The sequence below is a fragment of the Antennarius striatus genome, chromosome 8, assembly GCF_040054535.1.
Source record: "Antennarius striatus isolate MH-2024 chromosome 8, ASM4005453v1, whole genome shotgun sequence".
Taxonomy (NCBI): Eukaryota; Metazoa; Chordata; class Actinopteri; order Lophiiformes; family Antennariidae; genus Antennarius; species Antennarius striatus.
Window position 1 is genome coordinate 6,454,520 of NC_090783.1, and position 20,244 is coordinate 6,474,763.

Consider the following 20,244-nt stretch of genomic DNA (forward strand, 5'->3'; position numbering starts at 1 on the left):
TGAAGGAACTTCTAGACAATCACAACTAGAAGGCAGGGATATTCAGGCCAAGCTGTTTTTTGTTGATTTTTTCATGAGGTTTCAACACTATTTAAATGCACCAGTGGGTTCACATGGTTGGTTGGGCCCCTAACTCAGAGACTGATGGTGAATGAGTGTGTCGTAGAGGTGATTGTCTTCATTAATTGCCAATATCTTCAAGTAGCAGCCAGACCAAGGGAGACATCCAAGCATTTTAACATTTTAACATATTTAACATGTAGGAGTTGCTGTCCATGTAAGAAAAAGATGGACATTAATGTTCTTACACTTCAACAAATGATCAATACTTTTTCTTCCTCTTCCTTTCGGCTTTTCCCTTCAGGGGTCGCCACAGCGAATCAATTGCCTCCATCTAACCCTGTCTTCTGCATCCTCTTCTCTCACACCAATTACCTTCATGTCCTCTTTCACTACATCCATAAACCTCCTCTTTGGTCTTCCTTTAGGCCTCTTGCCTGGCAGTTCAAAACTCAGCATCCTTCTACCAATATATTCACCATCTCTCCTCTGGACATGTCCAAACCATCTCAGTCTGGTCTCTCTGACTATATCTCCAAAACCTCTAACATGTGATGTCCCTCTGATGTACTCATTTCTGATCCTATCCATCCTGGTCACTCCCAGAGAGAACCTCAGCATCTTCATCTCTGCTACCTCCAGCTCTGTCTCCTGTCTTTTCCTCAGTGACACTGTCTCTAGACCAAATAACATTACTGGTCTCACCACAGTTTTGTACACCTTTCCTTTCATTTTAGCTGAAACTCTTCTTTCACACATCACACCTCTTCACCTCTTTTCCACACCCACCATTGCTCTGGACTGTTGACCCTAAATACTTAAAATCCTCCACCTTCTTGATCTCTTCTCCCTGTAACCTCACTCCTCCATTTGGGTCCCTCTCATTCACATACTTCCCCTTCTTTCCAGGACAAACCTCCACCTCTCCAGCTTCTCCTCCACCTGTTCCCTGCTCTCACTACAGATCACAATGTCATCTGCAAACATCATAGTCCATGGAGATTCCTGTCTAACCTCGTCTGTCAGCCTGTCCATTACCATAGAAAACAAGAAGGGGCTCAGATCTGATCCCTGATGCAGTCCCACCTCCACCTTGAACTCCTCTGTCACACCTACAGCACACCTCACCACTGTCTTACAGTCCTCATACATGTCCTGCACCGCTCTAACATACAGTACCTCTCTGCCACTCCAGACTTCCTCATACAATACCACAGTTCCCCTCTGGGCTTCCTGTCATAAACTTTCTCCAGATATACAAAAACACAATGCAGCTCCCTCTGGCCTTCTCTGTACTTCTCTATCAACATCCTCAATGTAAATAAATGAGCTCCAAGGCTAGGGTTGATCATCAAAAACCAATCCACATTTGAGGCTGTTCCAAAACTCTAATTCAATCGGAATCTTTTGAAAAGTCATTTGAAAATATTCAGATGTCTACAGTATTTGTTGTAACATTTGTCCTGCTAAATAAAGGTTGAATAAAAAAGAACCTGTAAGTATACAATGCAACAATTAGCATACGATGGGCAGCAGTGGTAGACTCTTTCCAGGGGAGCTAATTTCAGTTACATTTCAGAACCCCTAAAAATAATAACAATTCAATCAAGGAAGGGAGGGAGGTTGTGTCTGATGATGTTTGAGGAGAATTAAGCTGTCAGTATGATGTTAGTGTCAATTGAAGAAAGTCAAATTGGTCACAGAGACCACAGATGGTCACAAATTGGTCACAGAGATGGAGATTAAGCAAAAGAATGGATTGGTTTTGGAGTTAACTCATGGGGTGGTAAATGCTGCTAGCTAGAAAGGAATTCACGGAGTTGAAATCGATAAATCATTAGTGGAACATCATTGTGAAATCATTGTCAGAACACAAACGATGCTACAATCATACAGTACTAAGGTTGAGAGTGACTGAAAATCTCATTTAATGCCATTTAAAAAAGAGGGCACCACTCGCCTGGAGGACTAAAATGTGTCTCTATTCAGGTGGATGTCAATGTGTGGCTACTGTCTTCAAAAGAGCAAAACTACAATTTAGCAGTAAATTTTTGTTAAATAATGTAAATGCAGTGAGCATCAACTGTCACAGCTAAATGTGCTCTTACTCACCCAGAGCTATTGGCTGTACCTGTGCTGTTCCCCCTCAGCTGATGGCAAGCAGTTAAGCTGGGAGGTTATGCATATAAGTTTTTCCCTGCTCAGTTGGTGTCTCCAGAGAGTAACACCGTCAATCGGCATCTGTGTTTCTGTTTTAATGGGAATTCGAGTTGAGTGTGTGTTGGAAGGGTTTTTCTTTTCTTTATTTAAAGTTTTCTGACGGTATTCCTCCTTCAGCCAGATACTATTACAATTGATTCTATATTTATCTCTCCCTTTTTCCACTGACTCTTGTCCATGGTGTTTGCGGCATTTAGCTGAATGCCAAAGTTACAAAACTTGATCAAATCTGACGTTGTTGATCGATAGTGACTTGACTCATAGCGACAAAAAAAGTGATGTGCAGTAAGAGCTGCCTCTAGATGCAGATACAGGTTGACCACTCCATTTATCAGCGACTGACAGGCAGCTGTCTTTGAAATAGTACAACGGCTTACTATTCCATGAAACAACTGTAAGTTTCAGCTAATACCCTACTTGAAAAATCTGATTTTAATGAGTAAAAAATTCTGCTTTCAGCAACAGCAGCAGCCAGTTGTCTTAATCTCTCACAACTTAGTCACGGTATTCCAGAAAACTGGTATTCGGGTAGACAGGTCCTGGCAGGTGCTGTAGCACATGCACGCAGATACCGACAAATATAGAGCTTTGTTTTTTTTTATGACCGGCAAGGCTTCATTTAAGTTCTCGTCAAAAGTCATTTTGTTTTTATGTTGAGCATGTTGAACAATTGAAGATCTCATAAAAGATAGAAGCACTTTTATCATGCTATTAACTAAAGAGGTTGCTCATCCGAAAGAAATATTTAATGCTTTTGTGTCTTATTCTCTCAAATGACACTTAATTAGATTATTAACACAATCTCAGGACTCCATCCCCCGACTCGCTGCCTGTACTCCTTCCCTCCTACAACTGTGCTACAGCCAAATCCAACCCACTATACTACCAAGATAACTCTGTGACACCAGACATTCATCACAAACACACCCTTTCCCTTTCACAGAAAAGGAAAAACAACCGCTGTAGTTATAACTTGAAGGACCTCTGTCAGGTAAGATGATCAAGGATTATAAATAGCTGAGCAACGTCAAGGCTGTAACTTTGTTTTACTTCATATTTCTATGTCATTGACTACTCCTTTCTCTCTACCAGGGTTTTTCAACTCCTCAAAGGCCAAAATGGTGAAATATGGAGTGACTGTAACCACTGCAAACCTTGCTCAGGCAACCACTACAAATAATATTTTCATTAAACTGGTGGGCACCAATGGGGAGAGTAAACATACATGGCTGAAAAGCTTTCAAGGATCTGCTGCATTCCACCTTGGAGCAGTGAGTCAGGAATTTACTTGGCTTTCACAACTAATGTTACAGTGTATTTCTTGAATTTACACCTGCAGACAAAAGCATGAAATCATCAATTTTTGTAATTATAGTTCAAACATCTGTGGATCAGCCACACCCAGTTTTTCTTTTCGTACTTTCATATAATTGATGTTGATCTTTTTTACTCTTCAAGGTGCTATTATTCTCAAAGTCTCCCTCTAAATTTCATTATTATATTAAAAAAACAATTTCAAAGTAAGATAGAAGTGGATCGATGTACAATGTGTGTGTTTTCAATTCGCTATTATAAAAATTTTATGCTTTCGCTGGTTGCATCTCTAGGAATCTCAGAGCTTCTCCCATTTTGTTTTCAGAAGTCAAATTTTTCAGTGTCTTGCCCCACCTCTCTTGGAAAGTTGGTGCTAATTGAGCTAGACAAAAAGCCTCTCCCACTCTTCCCAGAAGATGCCTGGTTTCCCAGCAAGGTGGCAGTGAAGTCCCCTGAGGGAGACCCGTATAACTTTCTAATCCATCGCTCGATCTCTGGATGTGAGGTTCACCTGTTCAGGGAAGGAACAGGTTTGTGGAATTCTATGTAACTGCTCTACCATTACTAAAAACACAAGCTACACCAGAAAGGGTTAATTTCTTGATCTTTCTCTCAGCTTTGAGGAACTTTGATGACACTCATCATCTCAGAAAATACTCTAGAGAGAAGGAGCTGAAGCTGAGAGAAGAGCAGTATAGGTGGGGATAGTTTGCTTTTCATGACTTATGTGATGAAATCTATGAATTTGTTAGCATCATAGAGACTTCTGATTTACGAAATCATCACATTATGATAAGCAGAATTCAGTCTTTCACACTGTAAATGTACTTGCATTGAACTGTTCTGTATTTCTCAAATGGGATGACTACAAAGAAGGATTACCTCACTGCATGAAAGCAGACAACCCTCTTTCTCTGCCTTGTGAGGTCTGTTTCTCCTTCACCAAGTCCACAGTTTCTCTACACTGCCTCGCTTGGGTGAGGAGCTAGCTCCCGAATCCTTGATGCAATAAATAAACAGCCTCTGAATAAATACCCAAATTGAGAAGTGTCATTAGAAATGAAGTCTTAATCAATGCGATTCTTTGTGACTGATGTTTTCCTTTCCCAGGCTGACAGAACTGAAACTGAAGGGACTTACAAGTAGCAAGAAGAACTGGTCTAACATTAAAGGCATTGGCAAGGTCTTCTGCAACAAAACAACACCTATATCAGGTGCAGCTCTGATGGAAAGTCACTGAAACATTGAGGCATGTGTTCTGTATGTACGTACCATAACTATTTAGAGTAACATACAAGTTGTAAATCGTGATTTCTTTCCAGTTTATGTGCAGACCACTGGAAGGACGATGCAATTTTTGGTTATCAGTATCTAAATGGCGTCAATCCCACTTTGGTCCAACGTTGTACGACCCTGCTGGCTAACCTTCCGGTCACTGATGATATGGTATTTCTCCATGGTGGAGGCTGCTTAATGGAGGAAGTACAGGTATATTAAACACATGTTTATGAAGATTAAATGATAAATAAGTTATTTTAAAACGCTAAACTTCAGTAATAATGGCAAAATGAAATCTTTTGTGTGAAGAGCAGAGCTGCAAAGATGTTTTAGTTAAACAAAAAGACAATGTGAAATGTGTTACAGCAAGAAAATGAGGGTTTAATCCATTAAGAAATGCACTTAGAAGCATCTTATATTCCTCTTAAGTGTTGTGACTTGGTAAAATATGGCTTTCAGAAAGGCAACATCTTCCTGTGTGACTACAACCATTTGGATAGAGTGAAAACAAATGTCATCAATGGGAAGAATCAGTACCTGATGGCTCCTCTGGTGTTGCTCCACAGAACCCCAGAAGATCAGCTGATGCCCATCGTCATTCAGGTGAAAGAACATTGGATTTATGCCCCTCATCTTCTCAACAATAAGATTTTCTTCCGAACACATACATGTGCACTTGAGCATTTCATTTGAGACCCCTTATTGCATGGCTAACTGTCATAACGGATACAACCATGTCGTGTACTGGGTTTGGATATGCTTAATATGTGTTTACATGTTTACACTGTATATGTGATTGTCAGCCAACTAAAACAAAGGAGGCCAATCAGATTTTCTGAAAGAAATCACAGGCAACAAATCACAGGTAACAAATGACTCAGGTTGAAGGACATACCGAACCTTAACACATGGAGAATTGAAAATGTGTCAGTGACTGAATCTGTGTGTCACCAAATGCTGATATATCTTGAAAAGGATGTAAGACTTTGTGGTAAGCTACACCCGTGTGCCAGCTCTGCCAGAGAAGAGGATCATTGGAGCACATCCTCAGCTGTTGTCCAAAGGCCTTGGGAGATGGCAGGTATCATTGGCGCCACGACCAGGTCCTACGGGCAATAGCAGACACCATCTGCACTGGCATTAACACCAGTAGGCGGCAACACCCAACCAGGAGTATAATTGCCTTTGTCCAAGCAGGGGAGAAACCTCAACCCTCCAAGAAGATTCAAGGAGGGCTGCTCACAACATCAAGGGACTGGCAGCTCCTGGTTGACCTAGGGAAGCAGTTGCGATTTCCAGACATCATTGCAACTACGACCCTCCAGCCAGACATGGTGCTGTGGTCTGGAGCCAGCAAGCAGGTGGTGCTCCTTGAGCTAATGTTTCCCTGGGAGGACAGATTGGAGGAAGCTCAGGACAGAAAGCGAGCAAAGTATTCCGATCTTGTGGCAGAGTGCCGGAGGAATGGGTGGAAGGCCTGCTGCGAGCCTATTGAGGTGGGCTGCAGAGGTTTTGCAGGCGAGTCCTTACATCAGGTCCTAGGGCTCCTTGGGATTTGTGGACTGCACAGGCGAAGAGCCATTAAAAACATCTTGGAAGCATTGGAGAAGGCTTCACGTTGGCTGTGGTTGAGGAGGGGGGATGCGTGGCGTAGTGGGCTACCTGGACACAAGTCGGGGGACTGATCACTCCTGGCTGGGTCGCCCGGAGGAGGGTGTCTGATTCAGACCCGACACACCTTATGAGGCCGGGAGAATCACTGATGATGTGTTCAGGTTGCACTAAGAGGTGTATAATAGAACTAACAAATATAACACTAGTATGAGCATATTCCATTAGGCACCTACACATATATATGGTAGTATACATATTTACTTTTTCAACCTCTCATTGTGTCCTTTTCTGGTGACATATCTTTAACCTTGGTTTTGATGTCCCTGAGAGACAGCCAGGCCTTGCCAGAGAAAGCTACTACAGCTAGACGGAATCACATTACCTTCAAATTTCCTACAGTTTAATGAAAATAAGCTGTTAGAACAAGTAAAGAGCAAAACCAATCCAGGAAAAGTTCTTATCAGACTGTTTTTACAAACCCTTATGCCAAATTAAACAACTTTAAAATGGATTCTTAAAACATTAGTGATTTTTTATATTTATTTCCATCACCTGCTTAAGGCCTCACACGATACGTCTTCACTTTTCTTAGTTTTACTTATCTGACAATAGGACATGTGTCTTTGTAACAACCCTTTCCAACTCATCAGTTGTTTTCTTTCTTCTGCAGCTGAAGCAGATTCCAGCAGATGACAATCCCATCTTTTTCCCGACCGATTCCGCGTATGACTGGTTGATTGCCAAGATTTTTGTGAGAAGTGCAGATTTCAGCGAGCATCAACTCAATGTTCATTTGCTGCACACTCATCTGCTGGCAGAGGTTTTTGCAGTGTCGCTGCTGCGCAACATGCCCATGGTGCATCCTCTGTATAAGGTAACTGAAAGGGAGAGGACTATGTATTATTTAAATTTAATTTATTACTGATGGTATTGTATAAACGCTGTCTTTACTTTTGGCTTAGTAATCCCTTTTGTTGTGTCTTCCCTCAGCTCATCATACCTCACACTCGCTACACTCTACAGATCAACAATCTGGCTCGAAGTCTTCTGATATCTAAAAAGGGAGTTTTCACACAGGTATGAATGGATCAACATAGTCAGCAGTTCAAACGCCTTATCTTTCTCTAACTATACTCCTTCATCATTCTCTAGTTTGCAGCTTCTGGTGGGGAGGGAATGTTTGACCTTCTGAAGTGCTCGCTGTCCTCATTGACCTACAGCTCCCTGTGTATACCAGATGACATCGCTCAACGTGGGATGGAGAATGTCCCTAACTTCTACTACAGAGATGATGGACTCAAGCTTTGAGATATCATCCACAGGTAATATAACTATTGGAAATACTAATAAAAAATGCACATTCATTGCGTTTCTTGCTATATTTGCAATCCAAGTGCAATCCCAGAGAACAATAAAAATCTATGCTGCATTCTACTGAACAGGACGTTTGATTGACTTTCCTCTCCCCTTCATTGAGATTCAGCTAGTGCTAGAATATATCCACAATTTGAAAGTGTAAAAGAAGTGATTTCTACTATAATTATGCAAAGACCCACCATGTGATGACAGAGGGAAGTTAGTTTGAAACTATAATCTTGTACAATGTATCAGTTAGAAACATATGATATTGATATGTTATCCTCTTTAATTAAATATATATATATATATATATATATATATATATATATATATATATATATATATATATATATATATATATATATATATATATATGAATGACATACACATTGAGGAATTCAAGGAAGAAATGTAGTAGGAGGGCAGATCTGTGGCGGTTGCCTTCTTTATGTTCACCACATAATGACAAGACATTGTAAGGGATAAAAGGAAAAATAAAAAGGCTCCATCATACAAATTGGAAGGAAATCAAAAAGTTCAAACATGTTTTTTTCATGAAATTGCTCATACTACTGTGTTATTCATGTCACAGCAGGGGCATCTGCAAGAGGGAATGTGAAGTCAAATTACATTTCCATTTTCTGCATGACAAGTGTTCTTAAAGAGAAAAACCTGCCATGACCTTTTAAAGGGCTGTTTAGAATTTACCACGATGTTGTAAGTGCTCAAAGCAGAGTTGTTCTTTGTTTGAAGGCTTGTGAATGGAGTGCTCAGGTACTACTACAAAACTTGATGACGAGGTTTGCAAAGACTCAGAACTCCAGAAGCGGATTCATGACATTTTTGTCATTTTTGTCATTTTCTGTCCTAATCTCCTTCTCATGTTCTATTAGTCCGTAGTCTCCAGTGTGCTGTCACACGCCATTGTGTGTTGAGGTGGTGGGGCCAGGAAAAGACATATGGACCGTCTTAACAGACTCATCCGCAGAGCGGGCTCAGTGGTCAGGCTGAGCCTGGACTCTGTGGAGACAGTTCTGGGGAGCAGGACCATGTCTAAATTCAGGGCCATCACGAACAACACCAGCCACCCCCTGCACACCACCTTCTCCCAGCGGAGAAGCACCTTCAGCGACAGACTGCTGTCACACAGCGCCTCCACAGAGAGGCTGAGGTCCTCCTTCGTTCCCCCGTGCTATCAGGGGGTACAATGACTCTCTCAGGAGGAGCGGGGGGGGGGTCAGCACGCGGTTAAGTGGATTTGGATTTAATTGAATTTTATACTGTTTATATTTTAATTTTATACTGTTTATAGTTTATTTTTTTAGTATATGCACTGTTAATGCTACATGTGTCTGTTAGTGTAGTGTATGTCTTGTGGTATGTCCTGTTTTGTTTTTGTTTTTTCCTGGTGTTTGGCTGAGCAGTGGATATGTGCAATTTCCTCCGGGATTATTAAAGTATCCATCCATCCATCCATCCATCCATCCATCCATCCATCCATCCATCCATCCATCCATCTATTTTTGAGCATGGATTCCTCTCCCAGACATGCACAGGTGTGCTTAAAGAATTATCAGATTTTGTTACACAAAAGACTTTCTATCTATTTATCCACGTTGATTCTTTTTTATGAATTCACAGGAATCCCTCAAACATTGGCTACGGTGGCTGAGATGGTCAAGTTTGTCACCATGGTGATTTTTACTTGCTCAGACCAGCACTCTACTGTCAACTCTGGACAGGTGCATTACTAAAATGTATCGTTTTTAATGTATGATATGATGTAAATGTTTTAAACAACAAAAAAGTCCTAATAAATTGTAAAATTCCCAAATAAATCATCATTAATATAAATACAATTCATCTCTCAAAATGATGTCGTTTATATGTTGTGCTTCATGATTTGCATCTTTGTTAATATTCATTAATTGAAGTATGACTATGGTGGCTGGATGCCCAACACACCCATCTCCCTGCAATGTGATGCACCAACCACAAAGGGGACAACAGGTGAGGCCACAATGCTGCAGACGCTCCCTGATGTAAACACAACGGTGCAGGGCATGTCCACCATGTGGCTGCTCAGTAAGCAGTCATCTGATTTCATAAGAACTGTAGGAGTAGTAATACTTGGACATGTATTAAACAATGTAGTAGTCCATGTCTTCAACTTAATACCGCAGTGCTGCTTTTTGATAGGTTCGACTCGGCCAGTACCCAGAAAAGCATTTCTTTGAAGACGGTCCCTGCAAGGTGATAAAGGGCTTTCAAGGGGAACTTGAAATTTTAAGTACAACGATCAAAACCAGAAACCAGACTTTGGAAGTCCCGTACACGTACTTGGATCCCATTTTGGTGGAAAATAGTGTGACTATTTGAATATCACAACCAATGACAGTTTGATGTTATGACTGACAGTTTGCTGACTAATCATCTCTTCTCTCCCACAGGGTTGGTTTCCTTGTAAGGGAATACTTCATAACTCAGTAGATCTTACAGTGATGACTATTCATTTTTTCCTCATACTGTGACTTTCCACAGCTAATTTTAAATCATCTCATGGAAACTTTGGGAGGAAATTTTAAAAAATTGCTCAGCCCTGATGAAACACGGATTTGCCGTTTAATCACTGCTGAGTTAGCAGTTAGCATCTCTGCTTGTTTTGTCAGTAAAAATGATAAAAGTTTCAGTCATCAATGATAAAAAATGTAAACTATCCTGCATTTGTTAAATTAACATAATGGAGTTTAGCTCCATTCTGTTGAATTGCATGTAATGCTTCCCATAATAAAACTATATTCTAAGGCCTCCAGGGTCTTGACACAAGCTGAGCCTTCTGTATGCCTTCTGCATTCATTTTGTACGTGTTTGGGTAAGTTTTCAGACACTTTATGGGTTTGGATAAGACAGATGAGACAGCAAAATACCACTGGAATTGATTGACAGCAATGTAGCAGTTCAGAAAAGGTGTGGAAAACATGTATATACAATGAACAGCTGCCTTATATGAGATTATATTGATGTAGCATATTGACAGAAAGGATGCATGGAACCTCTATCATATCCTTTATCAAATGTTAAACATACAATTCTTTTTGCAGTTGACTGTCTCTGTCATGCTTTCAATCTTGAAGTGACCTGTTCCCTTAGTGTTTGATTTACATGCAAAGTGAACTACTAAGACATTGTATTTCCTGGTTCTCAACCTTTCAACGGAAAGACTGATTAAGTCTTTGCTCAGTCAGCTACTCCACTCCGTTTTTTTCTTTTGTTCAGCTGGTGACCATGTTCTGAAAAAAAATGTTGACCTTGCACCTACTGATCTTAGAAAGCTACTGCTTCACCATGTTGTCTTGATGGAGCAGATACACCATCAATAAGGGCAGCTGGGTGGATCCAGATCTTCCAGCACTGAAGAGCGATCTCTGCCAACGAGAAGCCTGAATCTTCCACTACTCGTTCCTATCCAGAGGGTTGAACAAGTCTGTAAAGGTTATCCCTTTTTCACTGGTCACATGCTTCAAAGGTCTCTTCTAAATTGAATGGTTTCTATGTCAACCTATGTTCAGCCGTTAGCGCTGCGTGTAGATCTTTTGTCTGGCTTTAGCTTTGAACTAAAAGCTTTTTTTAAAGACAATTATAATTAATTTATGTGTGCATGTGTTGAATTGTCAGTAGCTCTAAATTGGAGCTAGGCTTAAGCATCTGAAAATACCCGTAAAGGTCTTGATAATTGTGGTCAAAGACAGATTGGGTAGCGAGTTGGCACTTGGGAGGCGAGCACAGTTCATTCTACTTGAACGTCCTTCACTTCTCTGTGACGTCCCACTGAGCACTGCTGAAGATGAAAGCATTTTCAAATAGTTACCCAGCAGGTCCAGTTGTAATTTAGTGAAGTTCCGCTCTTTGGATAACCGACAAATTGTACTAGTTTGACCTGTTCTTAAGCATAATGAAGGGCATCACTTCTTCATCATCCTTATGACATTCATGAATGCTCCATCAGCACAGAGCTGTCTCCATGGAAGTGTTATTCATTAAAAACGACCAGTGTTGTGCTTTATTCCCAATCTACTGAAGGTGAATGAAATATCATTACCTTTGTGTGCTGTTCCTTCCTCTCTGTGTGTGTGTCCACGTCCGTAAGAAAAGACAGACTTCTTAAAACAATTGGGAAATGACACAACGACATAAGCAAACAAAAAACATTTGTGTTATTTTTTGCCTCTGCCTTCTGGATTTCTATCTGCTACAATGGTTTATCTTCATAAAGGGAATGTTTGCTTGTCCTTGCTGTCCTAAACAAGCTGCCCTGAGGGAGAATTTCCCGTTCAGGGATTAATAAAGTGATTCTTCTTCTTCTTCTTCTTAAGGAAGACTTTGTTCATAGCAGTTCATCATCGGTCTGTAACAGCACTTGGTGTTCATCTCTTTGGACACTGATATAATACCAAAATTGCAAAGCTCATTTGACCAAACTGAAATTTGATTTGCTCTTTGCGTTTGCTGTGTGTGTGTGTGTGTGCGTGTGTGTGTGTGTGTGTGTGTGTGTGTGTGTGTGTGTGTGTGTGTGTGTGTGTGTGTGTGTGTGTGTGTGTGTGTGTGTGTGTGTGTGTGTGTGTGTGTGTGTGTGTGTGTGTCTGTGTGAAATCATGAGACTGAGCTGGAGAGATGTGAGCCATCATACCTGGCCGTTCAGAGATCATTATACTTCTGGAGAGCAGCATGAGGTTTATCCGATGAAAACTTTTCACTTCTGTAATGACGGACATTGATTCAGCTCAATGGTGTGAAAACACATTACTGTACATGTGTGCTCTAAAAAAGAACACGGACATGGTGATGCTGAAGGAAGCTTTTGTGTGCTCTCTGTATGGTCACTAAGCATAGAAAAGCAGTCTCACTTTGACATTACGCAAGCGGTTTTGTATATTTTTGAGCAAGTAGGGTAGCATGGAGAACATTTACAATGGTTAATTGCAGTTCAATGTACTGTATAGCAGAGTCAATCTAACAGTGTTCAAATGAATGACTGGAACTGTGCAAAAGAGTTCTTATTATCTCTTTCATTTCTGATTTGCCAGCCTTTGGATGTAAGTATGGTTCATGGCCATGCTCTACCTTCTGAATAAAAAATATTTATCTTTTTGCTTTTCTGTGTGAAATATGGAATATTAGATGAAAATAAATCTGTTGATTTGTGTATCCTCAAGTAGCTTTGCTTGTCATCCACAAACAACTTTTTACTTTCTTTTATTTAAAATTTTCTTTATACGTACAGTATGTAAAAATTTAATGTAAAAACTGTTAGTAGGGGACTTTGCTCTCTAAACCCTATAGTGGTTGAAACAAATATTACATCAATAAACAACAGGAAAATGTCTTTTGTTTTTGTTCAAAATCATCCAAATCTCTACATGTTTTCTTTTGAGTGCTTTTGTAAAGAACCAATCAGTTTTAAGCATATAGTATGATAAACACTATAAATCAATAAGCAAATGTTTTTAATTGTGAGCCTGGTTTTCATTCCCTTACTGTTGTTCAATTTCTGTTTGAAAGAGGCATATGTAGTGGCACAAAGCTAGTGTTAGGATTTCATGACGAAAGCCACAGTCTTTGTGTCTTCTTACAGTCTTCTTACATTACAACATAAAAACACAAATTTAGAATTGTCTTCTTTAATTTGGGTGAAATTGGAACATAATGTGATTATCCCACCCTTAATGGATGCTTGGTTGGCTCTTTCTTTTGTGTTCCAGATACCAGTGGGTGTGACTGTCTCATCAACAAATGGGTGTGCATTAGTCAATCAATTTATCAACTTTTATTTGCACAGCGCTTAATCACATCAACAGACATTTCAAAGTACTTTTACAGACAGATTAACTTAACAGAGCCTTCCAGAGCAAGCATAAGAGACAGCAGCGGGGAAAAACTCCCTCATTGAGGAAGAAACTCCAGGCAGGACCCAGACGCCGGAGGGGCAGCTATCCGCCTTGACCAGTTGGGTGGAAAAGAAATAAAATGGAGATGGGGACAGGTCAAGAGAAAGAGAGATGTGGTTTTGATTTAACTGTTTGGTTTTCAACAACACATGTGCTCCACTCACACATATATGCTAACATCCCTGTCTTGCTGAGAGTCGCCTCATAAACCACCGATATTGCTTGATATGAAATAAATTATGAAATTATGAAAGTATTATTTGGTATATTGGTCTAAAGCAAGTGGCTTCACTGGTTCTCAGAGAAGCTTTCAGACAGTACAGTGCAAGAAGTGGGGTCTATCTAAGTAGCTAATCAATTAGATACTTCAAATGTTAATCAATACTGCATATTAAATGTGATTTGTGAAATTCAATCACTGCAGGCTGTCTTCTTCTCCTTTTTATTGGAGACCTATTATCTTTCATGTTTTCGTCTGCTTTTGACACCTTTGTGCTCTTACTGTCTACACAGACAATCTGGACCTGGGGTCGAAATTGTAGCTCAACAGCACCACTAGTGGTAGAAAAAAATAACAGCACACACACAGACACAGACACAGACACAGACACAGACACAGACACAGACACACACACACACACACACACACACACACACACACACACACACACACACACACACACACACACACACACACACACACACACACACACACACACACACCTGCTATCAAAAAACAAAAGGACTTTCAGCACTTCAGTCAAATGTATTTTATTTACATACTGGTCTGGATAAATATGAACTTGGTAAACGCACCCATGCATACAGAAAACCTTAAAAATTCCAGCCAAAGCTCTTCATTGTCATGTCATACAAAATCCAACTGTATGATGTGCTTTGCAAGTTAAAGACAGTTACATCATGTCATATGAACATACCCACTTTGTGCACTTTTAACACAACCTTGCACGACACATGGTTTCAATCTGTATACGTTATTTTATGAAAATGCTGCAATACCGATGATATTGATTATTCATGTCTGAAATGAAATAACATATAAAACACACGACAAATTGGATTGCAGATATTTAGACTATGTACACACAACTACATTTACAATAATACTATTTTTCAAAGCCATAAGAAGCTGTTGATATCATCCTTATAAGAAACTGCACATAATATGATAAAGCACATACTTTATAGTTAAAAGCAACTGGTAATTTGCAGGTTTTGAAAATCATACACTGATTTTGTTTTCCACATTTTAAGCATCTTAAAATCATAAGTGTTTAAATTACTTATTCAAAAAATCAGGGTAAAAAAAAAAAGGTGCTAAATTTCTCAGCCCTCTTCTGCCAAACAGGTCTTTAAAATACTGAGACAATAAAAGCAAAGCTAAGCTGTTTCAACAGAAGATGAGCTAAAGGGACTCGTGTTTGTTTTATACTTTTATATCAAATTTGATATCACCAGAATCTCTGAGATTCAGATGATTCAGAATCATTCATTGAAGTTCTTTTTTAATCTCAGTAAATGTACATAATCTTATATTTTGATCCAAGGTAGAAATTTTGAACATCAAGCAGATAAAAAGTAATGGCTTTTTGTCAATAATAGTGAGGTAAAAAATTTTTAGACACATAAGTGAAGGGAGAATCCTCACTGCAGGATGAAATTAAATACGTGAGTGTGGGCGTCTTAGCGGGCCGGCTCCTGAGCTACCAGAGCTGTTAGATGGGCAAAATTTCCATGGTGAGAAGGTACATGCAGGTTTCAGAGTAATAAGATCATGAAGTGAGGAGGATGCTGAGCAGCTGGGATGATGCTGGGATCCATCCATGACATTCAATTCATTCTTTTAATCCATGGACAGCCAGGAAAGAGAAAGAGAAACCTGTTCTAACAGTGGGTTTCTCTAACAGACGAATATTCGAGTATTGTTTGTGAGGTGACAAGATGGAGTGAAGAACATGGGGCGTCAGGAGGACCCCAGGCAGACAGAGGGGTTGTCACGACAGAGTCAGTTCTCCTTGAGATAACCCCCTCTCGTTTTCTTTCGACCTATCTCTGGTCTGTCAGTCAGAGTCTCCTCAGATTGTGCTCCTCTGAGCAGGAGCCTTTCCTCAGGGTGATGTCATCCACAGCCATCTCGCCGCTCCTGCCTCGCCCACGCTCCCCTTTCAGGATCACCTGTTTAACAGCAGCCAGAAACAATAAAAACACTGTGGTGCTGAGGAGCAATCAACACATGCCACCATACTGACGTCAGTCGTTTTTGCAAATACCCTCATTAGAAATTTAGATTAACACCGTTTTTTTCATTGCTAAAAATATTTGCTGCAAAAAAAGCTTTTAGAATTCATGACTGAAACTTTGACGTGTCGTCTTATACTTACACTTTCCAAGCCTGTGCCCCATAATGTGATTTGGGTGTGCCTCCAGCCATTTCCACCTGTCCGCCCCCAGACTGCTGGGCTGTACTGCTTTCCCTTCTTCACAAACACTTGCAACATCCCCACATGGTGTCCCGACAGCTTGTGCCGGAATGACAGACACAGATTGCCATCATTCCAAGGTGGGGTGAGTGGGAGCACCAGCCGTGCCCCTCGTCCGGTTCTCTTGTTGCCCACCTCAGGAATGGTGAGGTACCGTCCACCTATAGGGAAAATTTATGGCCAATCAATGACTGGCATCTTATCAGAGGTGTACCCCGCCTTTGGCTCACAGCCAGCAGGGTTAGGCTCCAGTAGACCCCTGCGCCCCCCCCCCCCCCAGGCAGATAAGCTGCTTCAGACGTGTGTCTTTCTTTTCCAGTGAACAGATTCAGCTGATTTCAGTCACCACAGCTGCCGATGCAAGCATCATGTACAGCATAGATAACTAAAGTAATGCCAATTCTTGTGATTTGACCCTTTTACATGTAGGTAGGCCAGTCTCTCTGTTACAGCACACATAAACATATTCATCTTTGACAGCCAAGTGCTGAATCCGTAGGAAAAGACCTATGAAAAAATAGACAATTGGAAAAGACTTGACCCACTTATATTTCATCACCTAAAAATATAACCGGCTGCCGGTGGCAAATCGACTTTTTCTTTTATTAATGCATGCATTATTTAATGATGGGTTGCTGTATAGTTTTAAAAATCCAAAGTACTTCTGGGTAGTGGCTGATTAATATTTGCTTATCTAAGCAGATCTGTATGTGGCTGATGTTAACTACGGGGGGGGTGAGATATGAATCTGGAGGCCACGGAGGCTTTCTGCATAAATTATGAGCTGCCTTTGTGCCAGCCCTCTAACAGTCATGAGCGTTTGCCAGTGGCCATTTTTTAGAAATGTAAGTGACGGCAAGTAATTAGTTTCAGGATTTACAACAATGTAAAGCTGCCGTAAAAGCCATGCATATGTGGGCACAAACACGTCCATAAATATTATTCTTTCCAGTCCACTCCTGATTACTCAGTGCTTTGTTTTTGCTGTAAACACTTCATAGAGATAAATAACTTGGTAAAAGTGGACTATAGAACACAACACTAAGCCAGTGGGCAGGACCAGCCAGATGTAGTTAATGTCATTTAAACACAACGTTGTTTAATCTCTACATCCCGTCCCCTTCACGTTTTCTCCTTGTTTCAACCCTAAGAAAAAGGGAGCAGACTTTCCATTTAACAAGACAGGTCACACAATTTGCTTCTGTCTTGTATCACTTTGTAAGCTAAATTCTAATCAGCAGGAAAGACCTGGCAGCTTCCTTGGAGTAATTTTTTTTATTTTTATCTTGACCTGTAATTGAGTAGAACAAAAGTGACTCATGCAGATTGTCTGACTCTGTGGGTGTTTGCCTATGCGTGTGCGCCAGATTTTGTCGTTTTCATTTACTCACATTATGCGTAAAAATGTGTCCTTACTAGAATGTGTTGAGGTGCAGAAGAACAAACGTCTTCCTTTTAATTACCTGATGGATCGGGCGTTGTCTCCCAGTGCAGGTCTCCGTCTTTGTCTCTGATCCAACCACAAAGACCATCATCAAAGGAGCAGCTCAGATACCCCGACTCTGAAGACAGTAAAACACACTTTTCACTGAAGCGGAAGACGTATCCATTCCCTCTCCTCTGTGTAGTGCTTCACAAGAGTCCCGCTGTGTGTCTCTAAAATTACCGGGAGTGAAAAGATTGTTGCACCATCCTCAAATGAATAGAATAAAAGCGTGGACATGTGTTGTGGTCTTAAAACCCACTGATGCATTAAATCAGTTGGAAAATGTGATGCATAAACAGCAAGTCTCTGTATTAATTCATGAAAATACATTATGTGAGTGCGTATATACTACACTGTCAGGTGCATAGTAATAAAGTAAATTATGTTCGCAACTTATGACTTATTTTTTGGGGTGACGCCCAGACAATAAATTAAAGCAATGAGGGAATATGGTTTTCTTGTCAGACATGGATTGATGTAGAAATTGGATTGAATCTGTTGTTTCTGCAAAACAATCAATTTTCTCCCATTGAAAAGGCCTTGACTTGACACCACATCATAAAGACTGCACTGAGAACTGAAACATACTCATAAATTATCATTAGGTGATTCTAATCTGCATACTGGTGACACTGATGAATCACATTGAAACAAACATGACAAAAGCTGTGGTTTTATTGGTATTGTGTCGATTCCACACCGGGAGAGCACTGATTTACCTCCAAATGATCATTTAATCATTCTGGTAGTCAAGCAGCTCTGCCAACATAACATCAAGAGGGAAAACATCTGACAGCATATTCTGGGCTGACAGCCATTATTTAAACTGATTCAGGCAGATGTCATGTGACACCTGGTTAAAGACCTATCAACACACATCTGATCGTATTGTGTCTTTGCCTTGGCAGCAGAGTTGATTGGCAGTTCCACGTCGCCCACAGCAAACGCAGCTCCTTCCGTCAGTGTTTGAACGCCTGCTAAGAGCAGAGTTGATGCTGATTGTCCATGTCAAAGGTGTTCTACTCACCTGGGTCATCTTTGGCTTCATCCGCTGTGTTGCCGAGCTCGATGTCAAAATCAATGTCGAGGACGGTGTTATGGTCGTGGTTCCGTGGGACTGAGGAGAGACGTGAGGGAAGCAAGTTTAGATAAAGGATTAGCCAAGGGGTCATCCTAATGCTGTATTTTCTCAATTATATTCCCATTCTTGGCTACCAGAGCTACACACATTCAAACTAATGAGACCGCAATACCTGCAGAAACACACATCAGTCAAATGTGAACCATGAAGGAAAAGCATGACGGTTCTTCTGATGCAATGTCTGAGCAAACCTGGATATATATCACAGACATATACGCATACAGCACAGCCAGGCTTGAAATAGTCTCTTTCCTTCTGCAATGGGGTCACACTGCCCGAAATAGTTTCAGCTTAGATGTCTTATTAAAGGTCAACTGACAAGTGAAGCATAGGGTGTGGTCTGTTTTACTTTTACAACAAGCTTTCATAAGAAAATATGCTTCAGCCCTTTTAATTTGAAGGATGGACAGCAGTTTGAACTGTTGTTTTGTTTGACATCCTGATGTAGCATCCTCATAAAAGGTATGAAGTGAATTTTTTGTCAGTTGAATCATGTGCTATTCTGCTTTAGTATTTAAGACCACATGTGAATGAATAAAAATGGTTTAACGTCAGTAGAATTTGATGAGACTAAGTACTAATAAAAAAGAAAAAAAATACTCCCAGCATCCTGAGAGGATTCTTGTTTTTATGCCATGAATACACTGTAACCTGTGCTTGAACCGCTGGTCTCCTGGGGTCCCTGACATGTGTCCCCTCTAGTCAGCCTGAGCATTGAAAGGGCCCATCCCCATGCTGGCAGACTGATATGCAGCGTGACAGTTGAAGGAATCTGAGAGTGGGGAGGCCACACTCACATTAGGCTCTCCAGTAATCCCAGTCATCCCGATTTCTGTGTGTGTGTGTGTGTGTGTGCGTGCGTGCGTGCGTGCGTGCGTGTGTGTGTGTGTGTGTGTGTGTGTGTAAATATAATCCCTTCATTTGATCCTGTCTTGACCGACAAAACTATAGCAAAGAAAACTTATATTTACTTCATTTAGTTTTCCTCGATAAAGATTCATTCTAACACGCCATTCATTCTCTATGTCATTAAGAGTAAAAATTCTGAAATATCAAAATGACCAAAATGGTCAAAATATGGCAGAGTATGATAATGAAGACTTTCAAACCATCTGGATTGTCCAGAGGAGATATTAATCATTTGTGCTTCATAATGAATAAGCACCAATTCCTAAAAAAAAAGATATAGAAGAGTGTGAAAACAGGAACGGAAAAGAAATATGAACTTAATATAAATAGTAAAAGAACTGATGCATTAAAATGGATAATAATAGGAATAAAAATAAACCATAGAAGGATGAAATAGAGAATAAAGATTAAAATAAC

General features: G+C 40.4%; 1 protein-coding gene and 1 pseudogene across 4 annotated transcripts in view; one reads left to right on the top strand and one right to left on the bottom strand.

Moving 5' to 3' along the window:
- Nucleotides 1-3,196: 3,196 nt before the first annotated feature.
- Nucleotides 3,197-10,417, top strand: LOC137600225 (polyunsaturated fatty acid lipoxygenase ALOX15B-like; annotated as a pseudogene).
- Nucleotides 10,418-14,545: 4,128 nt separating this feature from the next.
- npnta (nephronectin a) overlaps nucleotides 14,546-20,244 on the bottom strand; it is a 42,514-nt gene continuing 36,815 nt past the window's right edge. For all 4 annotated transcript variants that reach the window (XM_068321941.1, XM_068321942.1, XM_068321943.1 and 1 more), the window contains 4 exons: nucleotides 18,805-18,894; nucleotides 17,755-17,853; nucleotides 16,193-16,452; nucleotides 14,546-15,986 (listed from right to left, as the gene is read on the bottom strand). In XM_068321941.1, the coding sequence (XP_068178042.1) occupies nucleotides 15,876-15,986; nucleotides 16,193-16,452; nucleotides 17,755-17,853; nucleotides 18,805-18,894 (560 nt within the window). In that variant the 3' untranslated portion in view covers nucleotides 14,546-15,875. The remainder of the gene's footprint in view (nucleotides 15,987-16,192; nucleotides 16,453-17,754; nucleotides 17,854-18,804; nucleotides 18,895-20,244) is intronic.